Source organism: Prionailurus viverrinus, chromosome D4, assembly GCF_022837055.1.
Source record: "Prionailurus viverrinus isolate Anna chromosome D4, UM_Priviv_1.0, whole genome shotgun sequence".
Lineage (NCBI taxonomy): Eukaryota > Metazoa > Chordata > Mammalia > Carnivora > Felidae > Prionailurus > Prionailurus viverrinus.
Genome location: NC_062573.1, coordinates 37,554,887 through 37,580,173, shown reverse-complemented (window position 1 = coordinate 37,580,173; position 25,287 = coordinate 37,554,887). Strand labels below are relative to the sequence as shown.

Sequence of the window (25,287 nt, the reverse complement as noted above, 5' to 3'; positions counted from 1 at the left end):
AGGAGGTCCAGCTTGCTGGAAATAATAGTGTGGGATATACCCGGGCTGTCCAGTCAGCGGCCCAATGCTGGGCTACAGGGTTTTGAATCATGGATGTTTTCATCCGAAGTTAATTATGTTTTCATAATTAAGACTCTGGACTTTATAGAATGCACTTCTCATGCATATAACCTGGGGTTCTTATTGAAACACAGGTGCTGATTCCATAGGTCTGGACTGGCACCTGGCATCTCTGTTTCTAACAAGCTCCCAGATGGTGCTCATGCTGTTGGTTTTCAGACCACACTTGGAGTTGGAAGGCCATAGAGGATTTGTTTTTTTCAGCGGGATTATAAATATCAGGACTCTTAGGCCCGATCCAGACAGGATTTAGGATATGAAAATAGAAGAAGGTCTTTTCTTCTGTGGACCTTACTTAGGCAGTACTAACTTCACCTACTCAAAGAGTACCTCTGCCCTTTCTAAAATATACCTTCCTGTTCAGTGAGACTGAGTGGTATGTGTTTCACATCTTTCAAGTACGGTTTCACACGTCCTGTGATACAGTAGCTGGCCACGAACACTCAGTCAAGGTTGCCAGACCCTCTCTCATGAATGCTAATGTGGTGAATTCACCATAGCTCCAAGGGTTGTCAGTATTTACCTCACAAAATCAGCTGCCTCCACGTCTGCCATATTGAGAACTATGATGGAGTCCTGGTGATTTGGTAACAATGTTCTGGGGCAGAGTAGTTCAGTAGAAATAGAAGCAAGCCGCATATGTAACTGATAACTTTTTAGTAGTCCTCTTTAAAAAAAGTTAAAAGTAATAGTGGATATAATTTTTAGGATTTTACCTCACCCGATAAATAGCTTAGACAAAACTAGCCACCCACAGCCTTAGTTTTCTCCCTTCCCCTGTGGTAACGGTGGTTCTGGTGTCTTTGTCTGCAGCATGCCAGCCTGGTTATTATGGGCCAGACTGTAAGCTTACATGCAGGTGCAGCCACGGGGAGACGTGTGATCGGTTCCAAGGATGTCTCTGCTCTCCAGAACGCCAAGGGCTCCAGTGTGAGAAAGAAGGTAAAGCAAGGTAACACTGTAGTTCGGGCCATGTTCAGCATGTCTGAGCTGAGCTTTGCTGGTTATAATTCTTGCCCCAGCAGCCCACATTCCTCAAGCCACTTCTGTTTCCATCCAGAAGGTGGGAAGAATATACCCCGAGTCCTAAAGGACACCATTCTAGTTCTCTTATGCAAGCCCTCATGGTGGCCTTCGTTTCTCCTTCCACTAGGAGTAAACCATAGACACTTTGTGGCACACTCAGTGATGACTGGCTAGCTGAGGGCTCTGCCTACCTCTTGTCCCTTCTCTGGGACCAGTCTTTTCCCTGGATATGCACAACAGGGAAGAACTGCTTTGGAGGGATTTGGACGCAGGCTATTTTTGAAAAGCAAGATATAAAAAAGAAGGAAAAACAAAAAGATTACCCTCAAGATGAAATTTTAATAATTCTAGTTCAGAAATTACCCTAGAGCAAAACCTGACCCACAGACCAACTCCAGCCCGCTCTCTCTCTCTTTTTTTTTTAATGTTTATTTATTTATTTTGAGATATATAGAGAGAGAACCAGCGGGGAAGGGGCGGGGGGGGTGGGGTGGTCAGAGGATCCGAAGCAGGTTCTGTGCTGACAGCAGAGAGCTCGATGTGGGGCTTGAACTCATGAATTGTGTGATCATGACCTGAGCCAAAGTCAGCTGCTTAACCAACTGAACCACCCAGGTGCCCCCCAATCCACAATTCTTACAGCTTTATTGAAGCAGAATTTTTATACCATGAAGTTCATCCCTTTTAAATGTACAGTTCAATAATTTTTTTGGTATATTTAGGGTTGTGCAACCATCACCATAATCTAATTTTAGAATGTTTCTGCCATACCAAAAGAAACCTTGTACCTACTGGCTGTAACTCCCATTTTCTGCTCCTCCCAGCCCCTGGCAACCATTAATTTACTTTGTTTCTGTAGATGTACTTATTCTTGACATTTCATAAACTGTAAGTGGAATTATACATTATGTGGTCTTTTGTGGCTGGCTTTGTTCATTGACTATACTATTTTGAGGTTTAATTGTATTGTAGCATATATCAGTGCTTCATTCCTTTTTATTTCCCTACCATCTGTTGTTATAAAGAAAATTTTACTGGAACACAGCCACGCTGGTTCCTTTAGAACATAAAATGTATGGCTGCTTTCACACCACAGCAGAGTTGAGTAGTTAGTTACTAGAGAACTTTTAGCTTGCAAAGCTGAAAATATGTACTGTCTAGTCCTGTACAGAAAATGTTTGCCAACTCCTGCCCTAGAATATACTTTTTAAAATTAAAAGAAGCATATTTTTGCATATTTTCAAAATATTAATATTAATAGTATTAATACTAAATAATATTATTATTTACAAATAATAAACACATAGCACCTTTTCGATCCTATAAATGTCACTGTTACAGAAAGAAATCTACACTCAGAGCAAAACCAAGAGCTTCACAGCTTTTTCTCTGTTCGTTTTTAGAATCAGAACAGATATGGGAGGAAAATACCAACGACTGTTTTCCCAAAGGCTTTGGCTGAGCTTTCCATGTTCACTTCTTTCTGCCATGTTCGGACTCTACTGCAGAGTAGGAACCTGGGAGAGTCTAGGAAGGGACGGAAAGGTCTTGGGGCTGCCGGAGGATCGTGTTGAAAATAGGCAACTGAGAAGCTAAAGGATCTGGATTTTCAATTTTATGCCTGCTTTTCTGTTCTAAGTCTGATGTTGCAAAAGGCGTGAGAACCTCAGGCCCAGACCCTGCCCCCCTGGCTTTCAGAGAGCAGTCTCCTTCCCCCCAGTTCTGCTCTCCCTCCCCCTGCACCTCTGACAGCAGGAAGCACAAGGCAAAGATGAAGGAAAGACTTCACTGGATTAAAAGTATGGAAGCATTTTTGGGACACCTGGGTGGCTCAGTCGGTTAAGCATCTGACTCTTGGTTTCGGCTCAGGTCATGATCTCACGGTTCTCAAGGTTGAGCCCTGCATTGGGCTCCAGTCTGACAGTGTGGAGCTTGCTTGGGATTCTCTCTTTCCTTCTCTGTCAGCCTCTCCCCAGCTCTCTCTCTCTCTCTCTCTCTCTCTCTCAAAAATAAATACACTTTATAAAAAATTAACATAAAAAAATATCAAAGCACTTTTTAAAATTCCTACTCGAGTACCTTCTGATGCTGAAAAATCTGGTAGATTCTTTCTTTTTAATTTTTTTTTTAATATTTATTTTTTGAGAGAGAGAGACAAAGACAGAGAGAGCGCACGTGAGCGTGGGGGAGGGGCAGAGAGAGAGGGAGACACAGAATCTGAAGCAGGCTCCACGCTCTGAGCTGTCAGCACAGAGCCCGATGCAGGGCTCGAACCCACACACCGTGAGATCATGACCTGAGCTGAAGTCAGCCATTTAACTGACTGAGCCACACAGGTGCCCCCAAAATCTGGTAGATTCTAATCATAATCCCTTCAAGTCTACAGATATATCAAGGAATTACCTCTGCCGTTATTAGACTTCTTTCCCTCCTGCTCCATACCCTTTCCTCATCATAATCTGGGCCCGAGAAACAAGATATCAATATAAAATATCAATATTGTGTTTACTGTGGCCTCCCCCTGCCCCTCCATAAAACAGCATGTAAATCACTGATGCTCTGGGGGCACTTACATCATCCACATTCCTCACTAAGTGATGGACTGCTTTCTGCCTCATTTCACGTTTACTTACGAAGGGTCTGAGGTTCTCAAATACCTTACGATTGAGAATAAAATTGTTCTATTTCAGGATTATCCATTCTACTACATAGGTATTCGGCAAGGAGTCATGATACCCTTGTTGCTACCAGAGACCTTTTCTTTCAGTATTGGCAGCAACACTTTTGATTGGTTGTTGCCTAGAAACCAATCTGGGGCAATTATAGTCTACTTCGGGCATGTAAATGTAAATGTTTTTAATTGTCTGCTACTTGGAGATTCCCAATCAATGAGACATGTCTTGTATATCAGAACGGAGGATCAGCAAATAGGTGGGGTCATTGGCTGAGTCAATGAGAACCTAGTTTTGGGTTTTTTTTTCTTTGCCTTTGTTTTTGTTAACATTTTCTTAAAAAGTAAAAGGAGCTGAAAAGTAAGGCCAGGGGGATGTGGCCATGATAATCATTTTAATATAGAGACTGTCCATCCCAGATCCATGGAGGAGAGCAGGGCATTATGGCAGAGTGTGTACTCTGGATTCATACAGATCTGAGCTTGATTCTGGACTCAGAGCCTCAGTCTCCTCATCTGTAAAATGGGGACTACAAGAGCATACCCCCTAAAAGTGTATTATGTGATGATAAAATGATATAACATTTGCAGAGTTCTTACCTGGGGTGTAACTTGCTAAATGGTAGCTGCTTGTATTACTCTTGCTGCTGTGTTAAAGATTAGATGCCACAATGTTGTTTTCTTCATGCAGGCATGCCAAGGATGGTCCCAAAGATAGAGGATTTGCCGGATCACATAGAAGTAAACAGTGGTAAATTTAATCCCATCTGCAAGGCGTCTGGCTGGCCACTGCCTGCTAATGAAGAAATGACTCTCGTGAAGCCAGATGGAACGGTGCTCCATGTAAGAGTCATTCTTAACCTGTCTCCTGACACCACTAGATGCTTTCTATGCAGTAATCCCCTCACTAAAGGCTAGATTCCACACAGGGCTTGTGTCCTCCTAAGCCAGTGTACTGTTAGCTTTGACAAAATGCCATGTCTCTGGGGAGGTAGAGCAGATTCAACACAGCCTGGCCAGAGCTACAGTGCAAGGTTGGAAATAGACCACCACAGTCTATCCACCAAGGCTGGCACTCATCCTGCAGAACTTTCCAACTGTGTGTGTTGAGAAGTATGTGTCAGCCTGTGCAAGGCTCGGCCCCCCAAACTATCCCCATGTTCTAACTTCTCCTATCAGGAAGAATGAGGTGGTCTTGTGGCCACCAAAGTGTGTGGCAAGGTAGGTGTGGCCCCATGAATCAGCAGGAGATTCGTGTGTTACCCCCCAGTGCTATCAGGAAATGGTGCTTTGATGACTGGTCTACTTCTACAATGCTTTTGGGAGCAAAAATTAGAGTGTAAAAGAGGGGAGTTCAGCACAGTCCTTTTGACTCTAGATGAATCTGCTCCCACGTTTCCTGTTCAGAAACCATGATCCATGGAATCCCTTGGATCTGAGGACATTCCTTGGCCCTCCTACTACTTCACTCTGCCCTTGCTGGCGCTCAGCTCTGGTTAGTGTGCTGTCATAGCAGTTCTTCTCTGCTGGAAAGGACTAAACAACTTCTCCAATATGTTTGCCTCTTTTCTCCCAACAATCCCAAATGCAGCACAGACAGGACTTCCCCAAATTTCCCTGTGTCACAAGTGATCAGAAAGTTGATGTATTTTCTTATCCAAAGATTTTGAAGTGGTTACCTTTTTTTCTCTCAAAGATGATTGAACATCACCTTGACAATAGGGTAGATGTGAGTGACCTCTTGAGGGCAGGATAGGTAGAAAATGTGCCATTACTGGTGTTGACACATCAGATGTTCTTGATTCCACTCAAAGAATTCATTAGGTAGTGAAACAAACTGACAGCTTCATCAAATCTTGTTGGCCTTTTCACGAGTTATTGGAAGTAAGAGCTACCATCTAGTGAGGGTCAACCATACTGTATACAACATGTTGCTAAACATTACCTGTTCCCTTCTTGTAGAAGTGGAAATTGGCTGGGTGAAGTTGAGTAATTAAGAAATTGGTGAAAAGTGATAGAGCAGGGATGTGACTTGAGGTTCATTTGTCCTCAGAGCCCTGATTTTTCCCACAACACCACACTTGACAGCTCCTCAATCATTTTAGGAAGCCATTTTGTCCTCTCACCAGCCATCTCCGTATTAAACCGGGAAGGAACAAATGTTACCAGAAGCTGTTTAAAATAATTAGATTCCTAGCTTGTAAGTGTTTACCCCACACTCCCAAACATACAAACACAACAGCAGGATCTGAGAGGGCATCTATCCAATATAAACTTTCAGGGCTACTACAATAGCTTTGGAAATAAGCCAATGATTATACTAGCATTGCATTTGGTTTCTTAATCTCTCCTAGAAAACTTCTTATCAAACAATGAGGTGGGGTCAGTGTTATGGACCTTTCGTGTGTTTTGCCTCCCTAGAAGCTTTTATTTGTATTCATCCCTTCCAGCCAAAAGACTTCAACCATACGGGTCATCTGTCAGTGGCCACATTCACCATCCACCGGGTCCTCCCCCCTGACTCAGGGGTCTGGGTCTGCAGTGTGAACACAGTGGCTGGGATGGTGGAAAAGCCTTTCAACATTTCTGTTAAAGGTAAGCTCCATTTTATAGAAGTAGAGCTTGTATCCTTTATGTATCATTGGGTGCTGCTCCAAGATAGAAGTGTTATCTGAGCACTAAGATGACGTTAGGATATTTTCCAGGATAGGAAATCTTAACAACTTTTTATATGCATGAAAATGGAAGGGAGGAATTAAGTATATGACCTGTGGAGTCACACAGCCCTGGGTTTAATTTTTGTCCCTAGTAGCCAGACACCTGTCTATAGCCCTGAGCAATTGAATTTAACCTCCGTGAGCCTATCTTTATTTGAAAATAAAGCTTAGTTTATCTGTCTCTCAGGGTTACTGTGAAAATTTGTTAAATATGTAAAAACACTTGGAGTTGTGTCTGGAACAGCATGTCTTATAGTGTTAATATTTCATGAAAAGTTTGACTTCATTCTATTCACTATTGCACAGGATAATTTGGCAAATACTTTGAGGCTTACTCATTTATTATGAAATCCAGACTATGCTATATAATGAACATGAATGATTTCTTTCACATATTCAGCATTGTGAGTATTCTTCCTGCTCTGAATTAGTATTTCAAAATTCAAATTAATCTAAGTGGGTGCATGTACATTCTTGGCTTGAGCGGAAGAAGCAATGTGGAGGTAAATCCAAGTTAGCTTGGCTGGTATACATGGATACCACAAGGAATTTTAAGTGTCAGCTTCATTTTATTAAAACGTGTTTTAAAAACGTTTATTCATTTTTGAGAGAGAGCGACAGAGCATGAGTGGGGGGAGGGGCAGAGGGAGAGGGAGACACAGAATCTGAAGCAGGCTCCAGGCTCCGAGCTGTCAGCACAGAGCCCGATGCAGGGCTCGAACTCACAAACCACGAGATCATGACCTGAGACGAAGTCGGATGCTTATCTGACTGAGCCACCCAGGTGCCCCAGTATTTTTTTTTTAATGTTTATTTTTTATTAAAAAAATTTTTTTTTAAATGTTGATTTATTTTTGACAGAGAGAGAGACAGAGCATGAGTGGGGGAGGGTCAGAAAGAGAAAGACACAGAATCTGAAACAGGCTGCAGGCTCTGAGCTGTCAGCACAGAGCCTGACACAGGGCTCAAACTCACAAACCGCGAGACCATGACCTGAGCCAAAGTTGGATGCTTAAATACCTGGGCCATCCAGGCGCCCCTAAATTTGTCAGTTTCTTATGAACTCATTTAGACAAAAACAGCAAACAGCTCTCTGATATGTGTTGTAGAAAGAAAAGGCACCAAGCTAAGTGCCTCACATACCTCATCTTATTTAATTTTTATAAGAACTGTGGATGATAGATGTTGTTATGACCACTTCACCAGTCAGAAAACAAATTCAGAGGGGTTAGTTAACTTGTGTAAGGTAGCATGTCTCTTAAGAAGTAAATCTGAGTTTTGAACCTGGGTCTCCTGACTCCAAATACTCCACCATCTTTTCTAGACCATTTTATTTTCTGAGTCTGTTGTGTTAAAGATTAAGAAGCAAGATAACCAACGTTGACTTGTATTTGACCCATTTTGCTACTTGATTAGGAATCTTTGGGCTATCCCAGAGCTAATTCCCATAAATGAAATAAATGTAAATGCCCAGAATCTAATCTTTTTTTGAAAGACCAATAACAACATTAGCCTGAATACAGCCTTATACATTTGGATTCTGTACCCTGAGGATCCGTGTAAACTGCCAAAGAATCTTTAATATTTTTTGGGTTACTGGAAAACAGCCCTGATCTGTTTTATTAGTAGAACATTCACACGATCAAAATAATTTCTTATATCTTGCGTGTTCTTGAAAGGAAGGAAATGATATGCAGACAAGACAAATTACCTTATTTTTAAGCTTGTTGGAATGTTTGCTGCCCATGGAAAATAAATAAGTCAAAAATAAACCATGTTGCTAAGATTCAGAAGAGTCAGTAGTTCTCATTTTTATTTTTTGGTGGAAGTCACAGCACACAGCATCATTGCATAGAAGCATCTGTTTTTTTTTTTTTTTCTTTTTTTTTTTTTCTTTTTTTTTTTTCCCTCTTTTTTTTTTATTTTTATTTTTTTTTATTTATTTATTTTTTTCTGAAATTTATTGACAAATTGGTTTCCATACAACACCCAGTGCTCATCCCAAAAGGTGCCCTCCTCAATACCCATCACCCACCCTCTCCTCCCTCCCACCCCCCATCAACCCTCAGTTTGTTCTCAGTTTTTAACAGTCTCTTATGCTTTGGCTCTCTCCCATTCTAACCTCTTTTTTTTTTTTCCTTCCCCTCCCCCATGGGTTCCTGTTAAGTTTCTCAGGATCCACATAAGAGTGAAACCATATGGTATCTGTCTTTCTCTGTATGGCTTATTTCACTTAGCATCACACTCTCCAGTTCCATCCACGTTGCTACAAAAGGCCATATTTCATTTTTTCTCATTGCCACGTAATATTCCATTGTGTATATAAACCACAATTTCTTTATCCATTCATCAGTTGATGGACATTTAGGCTCTTTCCATAATTTGGCTATTGTTGAGAGTGCTGCTATGAACATTGGGGTACAAGTGGCCCTATGCATCAGTGCTCCTGTATCCCTTGGATAAATTCCTAGCAGTGCTATTGCTGGGTCATAGGGTAGGTCTATTTTTAATTTTCTGAGGAACCTCCACACTGCTTTCCAGAGCGGCTGCACCAATTTGCATTCCCACCAACAGTGCAAGAGGGTTCCCGTTTCTCCACATCCTCTCCAGCATCTATAGTCTCCTGATTTGTTCATTTTGGCCACTCTGACTGGCGTGAGGTGATACCTGAGTGTGGTTTTGATTTGTATTTCCCTGATAAGGAGCGACGCTGAACATCTTTTCATGTGCCTGTTGGCCATCCGGATGTCTTCTTGAGAGAAGTGTCTATTCATGTTTTCTGCCCATTTCTTCACTGGGTTATTTGTTTTTTGGGTGTGGAGTTTGGTGAGCTCTTTATAGATTTTGGATACTAGCCCTTTGTCCGATATGTCATTTGCGAATATCTTTTCCCATTCCGTTGGTTGCCTTTTAGTTTTGTTGGTTGTTTCCTTTGCTGTGCAGAAGCTTTTTATCTTCACAAGGTCCCAGTAATTCACTTTTGCTTTTAATTCCCTTGCCTTTGGGGATGTGTCGAGTAAGAGATTGCTACGGCTGAGGTCAGAGAGGTCTTTTCCTGCTTTCTCCTCTAAGGTTTTGATGGTTTCCTGTCTCACATTTAGGTCCTTTATCCATTTTGAGTTTATTTTTGTGAATGATGTGAGAAAGTGGTCTAGTTTCAACCTTCTGCATGTTGCTGTCCAGTTCTCCCAGCACCATTTGTTAAAGAGGCTGTCTTTTTTCCATTGGATGTTCTTTCCTGCTTTGTCAAAGATGAGTTGGCCATACGTTTGTGGGTCTAGTTCTGGGGTTTCTATTCTATTCCATTGGTCTATGTGTCTGTTTTTGTGCCAATACCATGCTGTCTTGATGATGACAGCTTTGTAGTAGAGGCTAAAGTCTGGGATTGTGATGCCTCCTGCTTTGGTCTTCTTCTTCAAAATTCCTTTGGCTATTCGGGGCCTTTTGTGGTTCCATATGAATTTTAGGATTGCTTGTTCTAGTTTCGAGAAGAATGCTGGTGCAATTTTGATTGGGATTGCATTGAATGTGTAGATAGCTTTGGGTAGTATTGACATTTTGACAATATTTATTTTTCCAATCCATGAGCAGGGAATGTCTTTCCATTTCTTTAAATCTTCTTCAATTTCCTTCATAAGCTTTCTATAGTTTTCAGCATACAGATCCTTTACATCTTTGGTTAGATTTATTCCTAGGTATTTTATGCTTCTTGGTGCAATTGTGAATGGGATCAGTTTCTTTATTTGTCTTTCTGTTGCTTCATTGTTAGTGTATAAGAATGCAACTGATTTCTGTACATTTATTTTGTATCCTGCAACTTTGCTGAATTCCTGTATCAGTTCTAGCAGACTTTTGGTGGAGTCTATCGGATTTTCCATGTATAATATCATGTCATCTGCAAAAAGCGAAAGCTTGACTTCATCTTTGCCAATTTGATGCCTTTGATTTCCTTTTGTTGTCTGATTGCTGATGCTAGAACTTCCAGCACTATGTTAAACAGCAGCGGTGAGAGTGGGCATCCTTGTCGTGTTCCTGATCTCAGGGAAAAAGCTCTCAGTGTTTCCCCATTGAGGATGATGTTAGCTGTGGGCTTTTCATAAATGGCTTTTATGATCTTTAAGTATGTTCCTTCTATCCCGACTTTCTCAAGGGTTTTTATTAAGAAAGGGTGCTGGATTTTGTCGAAGGCCTTTTCTGCATCGATTGACAAGATCATATGGTTCTTCTCTCTTTTTTTGTTAATGTGATGTATCACGTTGATTGATTTAGAAGCATCTGTTTTACTAGGTTACCGATGCCTCTTCATGTCATAATTACTGATATCCATAAAATGGAAATAGCCATTAGGTAATTTAATCAGTGTCTTTAATCATAGTTTATACATTAAAAAAAAAAAAAAAAAGATGCAAGGCTTTTTGCTACCAGAATACAAGTTGGTACAACCACTTTGGAAAACTGAAAATATATACTAATCATTCACATACCTATGACCTGGCAGTTCTCCTAGATACATGCTCAAAAGAAATGAGGGTGTATGTTCAAAAAGGCATCTTCAATAATGTTCAGAGCAGTTTTATTCATAATAGCCCCAAATTGAAATTAATGCAAACATCCATCAACATCATAAAGGTTACATAAATTGTAGTATATTCATATACAACGGTTTGCTAGGGTTGCCGTACAAAATTCCGCGGACTAGGTGGCTTAAACAATGGAAATTTGTTTTCTCAAGTGCTGGAGGCCAGGTGAGTGATTAAGGTTTCAGCAGAGCTGATTTTTCTCCTAAGGCCTCACTCCTTGGCTTATGAATGGCTCTCTTTTCCCTGTATTTTTCATATGGTCTTCCCTTTGTGTGTGTCCTGATTTAATCTTCTAAAGAGGACAACGGTTATATTGGATTAGGAACAGACCTAATGATGCCATTTTAACTTAATGACCTCTTTAAAGACCCTATCTTCAAATATATTCCAAGGTACTAGGGGTTAAGAATTCAATGTAGGATCTGTTTAAGTACATAACAGATATGCATACACATATGCATACACATAATAATTGTGTTTGGGGGAACACAATTCAGCTCATAACATCCTACAATGCAATATTAAATAGCAAAAAAAGTAATTCCTGCAATAATACATAGACATAATATTGAGCAACAAAAATATATGCTTTATGATTCCATTTATATAAAGTTAAAAAACAGACAAACCTAACTGATAATGACAGAAGCCAGGAAAAGAATTCCCTATTGACAGGGCAGGGGCACAAGAGTTCCCTTTCAGGGGGCGAGGAGGCGCTGGAAATGTACTGTGTTTCAGTCTGGGTCATGGTTACGTGGGTGTGTACCCAGGTAAAGTCCCTTGACCTAAACACACTTAAGATTTTTGCACTTAACATTATGCATATCTCAATAAAAATTATTAAATTTTTTAATGGTTATTTTTGAGACAGAGAGAGACAGAACATGAGCGGGGGAGGGTCAGAGAGAGGGAGACACAGAATCTGAAGCAGGCTCCAGGCTCCGAGCTGTCAGCACAGAGCCCAATGCGGGGCTCTAACTCACGGACTGTGAGATGTCCTGAGCCGAAGTCAAATGCTTAACTGACTGAGCCACCCAGGCGTTCCTCAATAAAAATTATTAAAAGACAAAAAATAAAATGATAAATTACTAAGAGGAAGCTTTGGGGCAGTTTGTTTCATGCTTGTAAAAGTATCCCTTTTATAAGATATTGGTATTAATAGCTATAATAAAATAAGCATTTGATGGTTTAAGCAAACAGGTGGTCTTATTTGATCATACAAGGGAAGCATGACTTAATGAATGAATTTACTCACAGCAGTGCCCTCTTCTCAGAAACTGCCCTAACCAAAAACACTGGCAGAATCTGAAAGATTCTACATACATAGCATACATTCTTGGGGAGGAAAAAAACAGGTGTGCATTTTTAAGAAGGATAGGTTAGTGGAGCTACAGAACTCACTAGAAATTCAATTGACAAACATTACGTAGCACCTGGTACACCTCCATGGTCTTTGTCCTTTCGGGGTTTAGAGTCCAGTGCAGTGTTTTACAACCTTTTTATCATTATCACCTCACCAAGGAGCCCCTTTAGAAATTTATTCCCAAACTCTCCTCCCAACACCATAAAATGTTAGTATCATGAATGTACTGCATATCTGTTTATGAACTTAGGCTCTTTCGAGGGTCACAAACCATTGTATTATCTGAGGCTTTTCCAGTCATGCAAGAACCAATTTTAACCACCTTGGGGTTGCTATTTCACCCCATTGAGAATACTTGGTCTTTGAGATGGGGAGATTATTCTGGATGGTCTGGGTGCACCTACTGTAATCACATGAGTCCTTAAAAGCAGAGAATTTTTCTTAGTTATAGTCAGAGATATCACAATGGTAAAAAGAGTTGAGGAGACATGATACTGTTGTCTTTGAAGATGGAGGAAGGAGCCACGAGTCAAGGAATGTAGGTGGTTTCTAGAAGTTGGAAAGAACAAGGAAACAGAGTCTCCCCTAGAGCTCCCTTACTGCCATGCTAACACCTTGATCCTAGTCCAGTGAGACCCGTGTCTGACTTCTGACCTCCAGAACTATAAGAATAAATTTGCATTGCTCTAAGCTCGAGAGAGAGAGAGAGAGAGAGAGAGAGAGAGACCATGCATAGTCTAATAGGGAAGACCAATGTCAAATGATCACACAAAATCTCTAAGAATAATAAATTCTGAAAATTGCAACAAAGGAAAAGTGTAAGTTGTGTGAAGGTGTATGACACACAAGCATAACTGGGGTTTGGGGATGGCCCCTGTGAAGAAGTCACATCAGAGCTAATTGCTGAATGATTAGTTAAGAGGTACCAGAGAGTAGTGGGAGGTCTGGAGCACTGCTGGCAGAACAACATGTACAAAGAACCTGAGACAGAAGGGAGCTTGGTACACTGTCAGTTGGATGAACTGAAAGGTCAATGGCACTGGAGGGTACTGGGTGAGGGCAAGAGGAGGCAGGGGCTCAATTGTGCAAGGCCTGGCAGGTCATGGTATGAATCTTAGATTTTACTCTAGACATGATGGGGATCTATAGTTAGGTCTTGAGCAGGGAAGTGAGCATACTTTAAGGAGTACTTTGTGGATAATGGTTTGGAGGGGCAAGAGGAAAGCCAGGAGACCACACCACTGGCAAATGCATTGAATCTGAACAGAGAACTCTAAGGGTGATATGGCAAATGCGGGGGAGTTCTCCGGCCTTGAGACCTCAACCACCAGCCTAGTGCCAGGTTCTTGATTTCATTGTGAGAAAATTCAAGAAGGAGTCAAAGTGGAGCAGAAGACGCTTTATTGCAAAGCACAAGTACACACTGAAAGGGGATGGGTGGGGTGCAGGTACAGTCAGATACAGGATCTGAGTCGCTTGGGTGGAGGTAGGGTTCTGCTTTTTTATGGGTAGTCATAACTAGGGGATGGTATGTTCTTGTAGGGTTGTGGGAATAGGCGGGGACTTCTAAAAACTCTGCATATTATTACACATTCTCCATGTCAGCTACTATATGCAGGCGCAGTCTGATTTTTCTCTTGTGGCTTCTCCACAGTCAAGAGGTACTAGGAGTACTCTAGTGCCCCCAATGCAGGAGTCATTCTTGGCAATTTGGAGGCTAACTGGGTCCGTGTACACGTGTGCCTTGAGCCTGAGCAACAATAGGATTCTTATGGCTGTGAGAAACCACAGAGCTATCACAGGGGTTACTCAGATGTCACATTCCGTCAGGTGTCAGTCTCAGTTCCCTGTCTTTTGTTCCTCCTGCGGTTACCCAGTGTTTCCCTATTGCACCTGCCTCAAGAGGGTTTTGTTGGAAATGTAAGGGCACTCTTCCTCTACCTCCACCAAAAAATGATAATCAAGCTCCAAAGTGTTCAGGACTAATCTGATTGTTGAAATTTTCTTTAGTTCTTCCAAAGCCCCTGAATGCCCCAAACGTGATTGACACTGGACATAATTTTGCTGTCATCAACATCAGCTCTGAGCCTTACTTTGGGGATGGACCAATCAAATCCAAGAAGCTCCTATACAAACCTGTTAATCATTATGAGGCTTGGCGGCATATTCAAGGTAAGGTGTGAACAGGAAAGACTCCAGCTAAAGAAGTGGCAGGGGTAGAAAAAAAATTCCTCAAATACAGAAATCCTCTCTCCCACTCCCATTCCTCTGCCCCTGGGTAGTGGCTATAGCAGAGGGTTCCACTTGAGAGTATTCAGGACAGAGTGCGTGGGTCCTGAGTTCTTGGGCTAACTTTCTGGAAATTGTGGTATACTGCAGGACACAGAACCAGGCTGTGTCCAGCGTTACTATTTATATCAGTATGTCTTTCCCACACTTCTCTGGCTCATCAATCCTCTGTTTAGCTACTCTATCTGGCTGGGTCATGGTGGAAGATACATGCTTGTGCCATGAATACGGTAATAGGAAAGTCCAGGGCCTGCTGGAAAGGCAGAGAGACTATAAAATCTGAGGGGTGATTGTTGCTGATGTGTTGAGTTGTTCATTCTTTTTCTCTTTTGAGACTTGCCCTGTCCTGCAGGCTCCCAACACACAGAGATTTTGAAAGGAATTTGGACCTGAAAAGTTTGGGCTGTGGCAGACTAAACTGGGGTTGGGGGTGCGGTATGTGGGCAAAGAGTTGCCCCTCCCCCAACTCCCTGAAGGAAAAAAAATCCCAAAATGTGATAAAATGTCAACAGTTCACAGAAACAGTTACATTTATTTTGAAACACCAATTGCAGTTCTTTTTGTTCCCTGATGTGGAAATCACAGGTTGTTTTTTTTTTTTAAAGCTGAACATTGTCAATTGGCTATGGTAGCACCAACTTGTTAGAGCTCTCACTACCACACTTGTCAACAACAGGCATCCTTTAGTATCATTATGCCTGTCAGTTCCTAAAAAGGGCCCTCCACATACTCTCTGTAGGTAATTGACGAAGTTTCAAGAAGGAGAACAAAAGGAGGTTTGAGCTTAATGCTAGCTGACCTGTGTTAAATTAAGTCATGGCATTGTTACTGAGCGCTTCATTCTATTCTAGACTCAGCCGAAATTCAGAATCCCAGTGACATAAGGCTGATTTGCTATGTTGCTGTTTACGATATCAATGGCTAGGTCTTATTAAAAATCAGCTTTTTTTTTTTTTTTCCAATATGGTGGTTCTAGTCCGTCATCACTTTCTACAAGTGGACATTCACAAAGAACTCTTATACACAGCCCAATTCTTTTTTCTTAACAACTGGGAGTTTATCCTACAATTAGGCAATAGTTTGCAATAGCTATGGAGGACAGAGGCTGGCTAAAGCTAATAGCTAAACATGCATAAACTATTTGTTTATGGGCTCTGTTTTCAAGTACTTCAGAGCCCTTCCTGTGCAAGTAGTATAACTATTACAAATCTGTTATCCGGTCTTTGTAAACAAACTCCCAAAGAATCTCTTCTGTTGAGAGCTGACTGCAATCACTATGTATTTAAAAACAGTGGCAATTAAATTATTTTATATTATTGTAATTGGGATTTTCCCTCCCTTAAATCTAATTGTTATTTCATATAGTTGAGGATTTGTGTGGTTTTACTCTACAAATGAAAAGACAAATGTGGAAGTGATTAACTGGCTCAGAGACCTACATGAAATGTATACATCGTCACCTGGAAACTTCCTCTAAAAAGCCTTTTTTCCCTTATGTTAGGAATGGCTTGCCTGTTTCACTTACACATTATTTCTGAGAACCAAACACTAGTTCACATCACAAAAACAACATTCCGATTTAAGCAAGGTATGAGAATGCCAACTTAAGTTTCCTGGACTTTCCCTCTTCTCAGTGACAAATGAGATTGTTACACTCAACTATTTGGAACCTCGCACAGAATACGAGCTCTGCGTGCAGCTGGTCCGGCGTGGAGAGGGCGGGGAAGGGCATCCGGGACCCGTGAGACGCTTCACCACTGCTTCTATCGGTCAGTGGAAGCAAATGGCATTTATTCCTGCGCTGGGTGGGAGCGGGGAGGAAGGGGAAAGAGGAAGGAAGACCAGGAAGGGTGGTGGTGGGCGAGTGGATGGGTGGGGGTGCAGGGGGAAGGAGTTTGCTTTTGAATGGGTGGGAAAGTGACAGGAAGGTTGACAGCTTGGAGCCAAATCGTTCTTTTATTTGGGCTGCACTCCTGGTCTATCTCCCTGGGGGAGGGTGTCTGCAGCAGTCCGGGACAGAGGAGGAAGCAGATGAGCCTTCAGGAAGGCAGGGACATCCCTTAGGAGTTGGGATTTACTTAGCAGCAACTGCTTGGTTCCTGAGTTTCACCAACAGCTTCCTGTTTCCATCTTCAGGGCCTAGGCCAGACTCTTGCCACATGTATACTTCAGAAATCCCAGTTGACTTATTTTTAAAACTAATTTCTAATGTTTCAAACTAATTCATGCCCGTAGCTGAAACGTCAAATAGAATGAAAGGCTGTTATCTAAAGATCAGACCCCTGTGTCACCTCCCCACCTCCGAGTGCTCCTCCCTATAGGCAGTCAGTTTCACCTCCTTAAGCTACTTCCTTTTTTTTTTTTTTTTTTTTTGAGAAAGACAGTGCGAGTGAAGGGCAGAGATAGAGGGAGAGAGAGAGAGAGAGAGAGAGAGAGAGAGAGAGAGAGAGAAGTGGGACTCATCCCAAGCGGGGCTCGTATTTACCCAAAGTGGGACTTGAGCTCACCTGATATGAGATTTGAACTCACCAACGGTGAGATCATGACCTGAGCGGAAGCCAGATGCTTAACACCTGAGCCACCCAGGTGCCCAAGCTATTTCTTATTATATATACCTCAGTGGTTCTCAAACATTAGTGTCCATAAGAATTACCTGGAGAGCCTGTCAAAACAGGTATCTGAGCCCCCCCCCCCCCCGAGTTTCCAATTCAGTAGGTTTGGGGTGGGAGTCAGGCTCAAGATTTTGCAGCTCTAAAAAGTTGGCGAGTTGTACTGGATTTTGCATATCCTCGGTCCATACGTTCTGAGTAATATAGTGATATTTTTTTGGTTGATCAATGTTAGTATCTGTTGGCCTTCTATTGTGGTGATTGAGAATCCTTTGAATCTGTGAAGTTTCCTTGATGCTAACCTAGGCTCCATCTTTCTGCTACCCAGGTACCACTGTCAGAAACAGTAAAGTTTGCCTTTCTAGTGGTCCTTGGGTATAAGCATTTGTTGCTGTCTCCTGGTCAGCGCTTTATAGTTTGTAGTTCACATATATTTAATTTATATTACCTTAAAGGATAAGAATCATCTTCCCCATTTTATTGAGTGGTTACTAAGTTGATCTTCAGACTTAACATCCTTTTACTTCTTTGGTTGTTGTTGTTGTTGTTGTTGTTGTTATTATTATTATTATTATTATTATTTTAGCTAGGAGCCCAAAGACACCATTTCTTTATCCCACTTGGTAAGTTTTCCTATTTTTAGTCCAGAAGGATCTGGATTAATGAGTGTGAAACACGAAAGAACATCTAAGTCTCCTGCAGGGGTGGTGCTTCCCTTAACAGAGACTGCCCAACTTCACTCACCCTACCTGTTTCACCTCACTAGCGCCACCCTTAGAAAACCAAAGGGAAACTCCAAAGCAACTCTGGTGCTTGTAGAAGCATTGTGCAAATGAGGAACGGTTTCCTGGGAACTCAGCAGATAGCAAATACCAAAAATCATACCAGAAACTATATAAAGTAGAAGATAAAGACATCAAAGGGGCTTCTGGCTGTGGTCAGGTTGCTGCTCGAAGGCAAATGGTAGTTAATTCTCTCTCTGCCAGTACTGATGAATCAAAGGGGAAGGTCATACATAATCTGACTCAGATGGAAAGTATTTATGGAACAGATCATAAAACACTTCACAGACCCACACTGGACTGTCTTCAGTGCTCAGAACATGTTCCAGCCAGGATGTATTTAGAAGTCTCTTGGAATATTTCAAAGGAGTTCTCAGGGGTAGGTGGGGAGGGAATTCTTGATGGTTCTTCTTTTCCCATCATTTGAATCTTGCTGATGTTTGGTTTTTAATTTATCTGGCAGTTGCACTATTTATAAGTGTGTTGACTAAATGGGGAAGGCCAGAAGGCCAGGAGAGGAGGGAAGAGATCCCACTCTGAACACATGGCACATACAGGGCAGGTAGGGAGGGGTGAAGGGTAAGTCATGTTCCCGAAGGAAAGGCAAAGGGAAGTTGGTCCCAGTTACTCCCCTGTATCAGGCGTAGGCTTAGAAGGTTTAGATGTATGTTCCAAGACATCAACCCTCTGTTCTGCTTTGTCGTTACAAGCTTGCCTAGCCCCTCTGGGCAGCTTCATGGACCTTAAACCTCAGAGATGAGCCAAAGGCGTTGACATCACCTCTTTGAGTTTGTAAAGGTTATAGGGAATAATAACTATGTAGAGTAATAAATGTATTCATGTTAAATAGTTATAATAATGATTTAATTTGCAAAGGCTATAGAGAGTAACTATTGCTTTAGCATAATGCCAAGTAAATTGTGGGACCTGACTGCTGGTTCTCCCTAGTATAACAGCAGTCAGACTGGCTGGTGGGAGTCACTGTCCTGATGTATGGAAATAGACCCTTCTTCTCACCAAGAAGAGTTAGAACAGTGTTTCTTAACCTTCTCTCCCTTTCCTTCCCCTCCCCCTCCTCCTTCTTCAATTATTGCCCCCTTTTTAGATATCTGTGTCCTTAAGACAAAATGTCTAAGCCATTGTAATGTATAAAATGTTCTCATATCCCAGGAACCAGTTTTTGCCCCCTTAGGGGCAATAATGTCCCCACTGAGAAATCACAAGTTAGAGGATCCCTATTCTGTGTTTTGCAAACACTTAATATCTGGAATTTAAAAATCAATTTACTATTATTAACTGAAAATACACAGATTCCTTCTGTGTTCGTTGACACAAGACAGGAAGAGAGGGAGGAAGGAAGAAAGAAGAGGGAGGGAGGGAGGGAGGGAGGGAGGAAGGAAGGAAGAAAGGAAGGAAGGAAGGAAAATAGGTTATATTAATAGAGTCCCTGACACCTTCCAAGCATTTTCACATCCATTATCCCGTTTACTCCTCCTGAGTCTGCAAGACTGCTTTTTTCATCCTGTGTTACATGTAAACTTGGAGAACTTACGAATTTTCCCAAGCCACAAAGCATTATCTGATTCATTTCAGAACGCATATTGTTTCCATTCAGGTACCTGTCTGGTAGCCCAGGGTCTTGGCAGGGGCAGCATGTGGTTGTAGCTGATACTTTGATGTGATCAGAGCAGGGCTGCTCCAGGCCCTGCCACCACAGCTATTATAATGTTTGAAATTCTTGCTAAGGAGAAGTAACCCTAAAATTGCTTTAAAATATGTTGCTCAAAAGCATGACAGAAACACTGAATAGTTACCTACTATCCCACAATCTTGGGAAATCTGTTTTAATTAAAAAAAAAATTTTTTTTAATGTTTGTTTATTTTTGAGAGAGAGAGAGAGAGAGGGAGGGAGGGAGGGGCAGAGAGAGAGGAAGACACAGAATTTGAAACAGGCTCCAGGCTCCAACTTAGCTACCATCTGTCAGCACAGAGGCCGACGTGGGGCTCAAGCTCACGAGCCGTGAGATCCTGACCTGAGCTGAAGTTAGACTCTCAGCCTACTGAGCCATCCAGGCGCCCCTCCACATTTTAAATTTTTATCACTTTCCTCCCTGTGCTTCACCATTTGTAGACATGACTTTTACCATGTTGCAGAGTTTTTTCTCAAGTATTATAAATACTTTATTGGCCTCCCATACTTTTCCCCATGATCTATTTTAATCCATTGGATGGCTATATCATAATTTATTAAAGCATTTTCCTATTTTGAGTATTTAGGACTGTTTGCTATTTAAATAATGCTATAATGAACATCTTCATGTACATAGGTTTTTCCCTTTCTTTGAATATTTCTTCAATATAAATCCCTGGTATGGTTAGGTTATAGGGCCAAAGCATATGGTCATTTCTAGGGCTATTGGAAAATATTCCCAAGTTGTTCTCTAAAGGTCTTCCTGTATTATAAGTATTCAAACTACAAATTAGAATTGTTACAAAGATTTGCAGTTTTGATAGAAAAAAAGTCTTGCATGGTTGCTAGCTTGTGTTTCTTTGATGGCTTGTGAAGTTGTATATTATTCTAGAAGCCAAGGTTGTTATGTAAAGCTGCCCTTTGGGGCTGTTTGTGCTTCACCCTATGTGAAAATCATGGTCTAGGGGCACCTGGCTGGTTCAGTCGGTAGAGCATGTGACTGTTGATCTTTGGGTTTTAAGTTTGAACCCCATGTTGGGTATAGAGCTTACTTGAAAATAAAATCTTTAAAAAAATCATAACTTTTCTGGTTTCTCCCAGGTCTCCCTCCTCCAAGAGGTCTTATTCTCCTACCAAAAAGTCAGACTACTCTAAATTTGACCTGGCAGCCAATATTTCCAACCTCAGAAGATGACTTTTATGTTGAAGTGGAGAGGAGGTCTGTGCAAATGAATAGTGACCAGCAGAATATCAAAGTCCCAGGCAACCTGACTTCAGTGCTACTTAACAATTTACACCCCAGGGAGCAGTACATAGTCCGAGCCAGAGTCAACACCAAGGCCCAGGGGGAATGGAGTGAAGATCTCATCGCTTGGACCCTTAGTGACAGTAAGTAACTCATGTGCCCCCAACCTTGCCTGAATGACATTGGGCTAACGCTACTTGGACTTAGCTACCATCAAGTCAAGACTGTTTGCTGGAAATCGTAAAAGGCAGTTAATTGTGAATGGAGGCTAATTAATACCCTGCCCCAGCATACCAAATCATTTGAATAACCTGTAATGCATAAGAAATCTCCATGTTTTTGGATTTGCAATAATTCAGGCAGGACTGTGCTAAAATTTACCTTTCCTTGGTATGGATTTATGTATTAAGTAAGTTAATAACATGAATAAGCTTTTCTAGGGTTTAATTTGTTACAGGACAGTTTTCAGGATTGTCCTCTTTCTTGGGGCGCCTGGGTGGCTCAGTCAGTTAAGTAACTGACTTTGGCTCAGGTCATGATTTCTCAGTTCATGAGTTCAACCCTCACATTGGGCTGTCTGCTGTCAGCACAGAGCCTGCTCCAGATCCTCTGTCTCTTTTTCTGATCCTCCCCAGCTTTGCTCTGTCTCTCTCTAGAAAACAAACAAACAAACAAACTAGGATTGTCCTATTTCTTTAGACACATAAATGCTTGTTACTTAGGTCTTTCCTAATCTTACAAACCAAATACTTGACTTGAAAAATATTCATAATAGATAATTCTTAGGGTTCCAAAGTATATTTGAGAGTAATAAAATCGCTTTTCTTTCAAAATATTCTGCAGCCCAGGATTTTCTGTATTTCAGATTGGTCATTTAAAATTAGTTAGGACTTCTTGGGTTTCCTGGTAGTATTGAAAATTTTCATCATTAGGCAAAGAGTTCTCTTTTGATTCATTGCATTAGAACTATATCTGTGTGTTTTGGAGTCCTTGGAAAGATTAAATATTTCTTGGCCACACCGACTGCCACTTATGTTAGGATCTTGTGGTCCCTTGCCAATACCCGATGTCTGAGGCTCTCTTCAGCTGTGTCCTCACTTCCTCCGTACCAGGTGTAGACACTGGCTCTGTTTCTCCAGCCACTGTCTTCTGTGAGTGACATGTGAAGTCAACTTCTTTGTCAGTGTTCAGGAATTCTTCATCAGTTTGTAAAAAATTCTGTGAAATTTAAAGTTACAACATAGTACAGAGAATAGTACTTCAAACACTTACATTCCTACCACCCAGAATTAACAACTGTTAATATTTTGTCATATTTACTTTCAGCCTTTTTGTTGATTTATGGAAGTAATAACACCATACAGACAGATCACAAGCCCCTTGGAGCATCATCCCTACTCTCATTCTATTCTCTGCTCCCCAGAGACAACCCAATTAGGAGTTTGCTGTGTATCTTTCCATTCAAGGTTGAATCAACTCAGTATGTTAATTTCATCCATAAGTGCACATATGCATGCAAAGCACTCTTCATCTTGCTCTTTGGAATAAACATCATTTCATCTTATCCATGTTCCTTTGTTTAGATCTGACATATCCCTTTTTAACTTCTGCATAATATTCTTTGTTATGACTGTTGTCTTATTTATCCATTCCCTTTGAGGTGGGCATTTAGGTTGTCTGTTTTCTTCCTTCCCAACTTCCTTCCTAACTTCCTTCCTTCCTTTTTTTTTTTTTTAACTGTCCCAAAGAAAAATGCAATGATCATCCTTTATGCATGTCTCCAGGTGCATAGGTGTGAGAGCTTTTCTAGGGAGTATGTCCAGAAGTAGAACTGAGGCTATTTTTCTCTGAAGTGGCTATTCGAAGTGGATGATGTCCAGGAATATGTGAGAGCACCATCTTCCCCACATCCAGTCCTGTATATATATCCTTTCTCTATAATACTTGATGTTGAAGACCTTTTTATTTTTCATAATCTCAAAGGTAAAAAATGGTACCCCTCTGTTAATTTCAATTTTCTTTTTCTGGGTAACTAGCAATGTTGAGCATCTTTTCATGGGCATTTGGATTTCCTCCTTTTTTTGATGTATTTGTTGATACACTTTGCCCATTTTCTATTGGTTGCCTTTTCTTACTGATTTGTAAAAAGCTGTTTATATAATTTGGATACTTATTCTTATTACACACATTGCAAATATTATTCTCATAATTTTTTTTTATTTTCACCTTGTCTGTGGTGACTTCTCCACAGATACTTTAAGTTTTGAAGTAATGAGACGACCTTTCAATATTTGCCTTTATGGTTTGTACTTTTGTTTCAGAATTATTCTCTATCCCAAGGTCATGAACATATTCTCTGTATTTTTTCTAGTAGTTCTAGTTGTTTTGTATATTTGGGTCTTTAAAATTTAGGGATGTTATTTTGGTGTGCTTTTAAAAAATGTTTTATTTTAGTTTTGAAAAAGAGAGAGAGGGAGGGAGGGAACAAGCAGGGGAAGGGCAGAAAGAGAGGGAGATATAGAATCCAAAGCAGGCTCCTGGCTCTGAGTTGTCAGCACAGAGCCTGACACGGGGCTGAAACCCACAAATGGTGAGATCATGACCTGAGCCAAAATCAGACATCTAACTGACTGAGCCACCCAGGTGCCCCTATTTTGGTGTATTTTAATCTTTTTAGTTTTAGTCTTATTTATTCACATATAGCAAGCTAATGGTCATAATGCCATACTTTGAGTAGTCACAGCCTAGCAATTTCATCTGGTCCAAGTGTAAGGGGTGGAATGAATTAAATTTGGCCTATGGCCCCAAACATATGTAAAAATAATACATGTGTGTAATTTTTTTTGCATACGTATATGCAGAGTACATCATTTGACACAACAATTACTTTGTAAGGAAATTAGAATAGGAATTGTCATCATGTTTAACAAATGAGGAACCTGAAGCAAAGGAAGGTAAGCAACTTGACCAAAGTTATTAAGCAAGTAAATCGTGGGGTTAGGACTCAAAATTGCATATTTTAATTCTATGTTTTGTTTGTTTTTACTAAACCAGGATACCCATTAGTCTCTTTGGAGGGGCAATGAACAATTGCAAAAAGAGATCGCTTCTTGGAGAAGTTCATTTTGCAGTCATATCCCACTTGTAAATTGTTTGGTTAGCTTTTCCTAAAGTGTTTTAAAATCGACTTTAGAACCTACCTGGTGAAACTGCAAAAATGTAGATGGCTGGATTCAGACTCCCTGCATCTAAATCACAGATCCACTAAGCTAGTTCAAAGGGTGACTTCTTTCAGGCATAATGTGGATAAATTGGTAGATGTAAATTTGTGCTTTTTAGTTGGCATTAAAATTAGCAGGTGTCTGCAAGGCACTGCTTCTTTTTGTGACAGGTTTAGATCTACCGCTGGTTTATCAAGTTGAATATTTTTTTGAGGCACCACTATATACAAGTTAATCATGTGTTAATAGTAGTCTGAAAATGGTAAGAATCCAAATATTCTGTCATCTCCTTATGGGAAGGAAGATTATTCTGTATTTTTGTAAAAATATACAAAATCTTGGTAGTGGAGGCAAAGGAAGTTAAGACATACTGTTGATGAATCAACTGTGGTTTGGGACATAGAAAATGACCATCAGATTTGGAAGGCCCAAAATCCAATATTTAATCCTCATAAATTGCCACAGTTACCAAAGGAGTATGATCAACATCATGGAAAGAGGAAATTTAGAATGCAGAAGAATCTCTGAGAATTTAGGATAGAAAGAATATACCTGAAGACATTTCTTGAAGGTTCTGTTTTGCTTCTAAGCAGTATATGGGGAAAGACAGTAATATATGGGGTGAAGTCGCCTGGGTCTTTTACTTACTTACTGGGACCAGTACAAGTCCTTTCATTTTCAAAGTCCATCTCTAAAACTGGATAATAAAAATCTCAGCACTACTCATAGCCACCTATGTGGTTATGAGGGTCAAGAGGGAACCTGCATATGGAAACACCTTGTCAACAGCCTCACAGATGGAAGGTATAATTGATATCAGGGGCAAGACCTTGGATTCCTTCTTCCCTGGGGTCATACAGAGTCACTCTATTGTATAGAGTCAGCGACTTACCTCTTGCAGGAGTCCTTTACCAGACAGCAGGTTGAGTGAAAATGTAGGGACAATTCTGTGCCTATCATCTTCACATCTGGA

At 40.9% G+C, this 25,287-nt stretch overlaps 1 protein-coding gene across 3 annotated transcripts in view; it reads left to right on the top strand.

Annotated features, from left to right (window-relative positions):
- TEK (TEK receptor tyrosine kinase) overlaps positions 1-25,287 on the top strand; it is a 109,266-nt gene that overhangs the window by 62,383 nt on the left and 21,596 nt on the right. For 2 of the 3 annotated variants that reach the window (XM_047830122.1, XM_047830120.1), the window contains exons 8-13: positions 934-1,062; positions 4,509-4,660; positions 6,268-6,412; positions 14,488-14,649; positions 16,401-16,535; positions 20,949-21,236. In XM_047830122.1, the coding sequence (XP_047686078.1) occupies positions 934-1,062; positions 4,509-4,660; positions 6,268-6,412; positions 14,488-14,649; positions 16,401-16,535; positions 20,949-21,236 (1,011 nt within the window). The remainder of the gene's footprint in view (positions 1-933; positions 1,063-4,508; positions 4,661-6,267; positions 6,413-14,487; positions 14,650-16,400; positions 16,536-20,948; positions 21,237-25,287) is intronic. The other variant, XM_047830123.1, reaches the window with a different exon arrangement.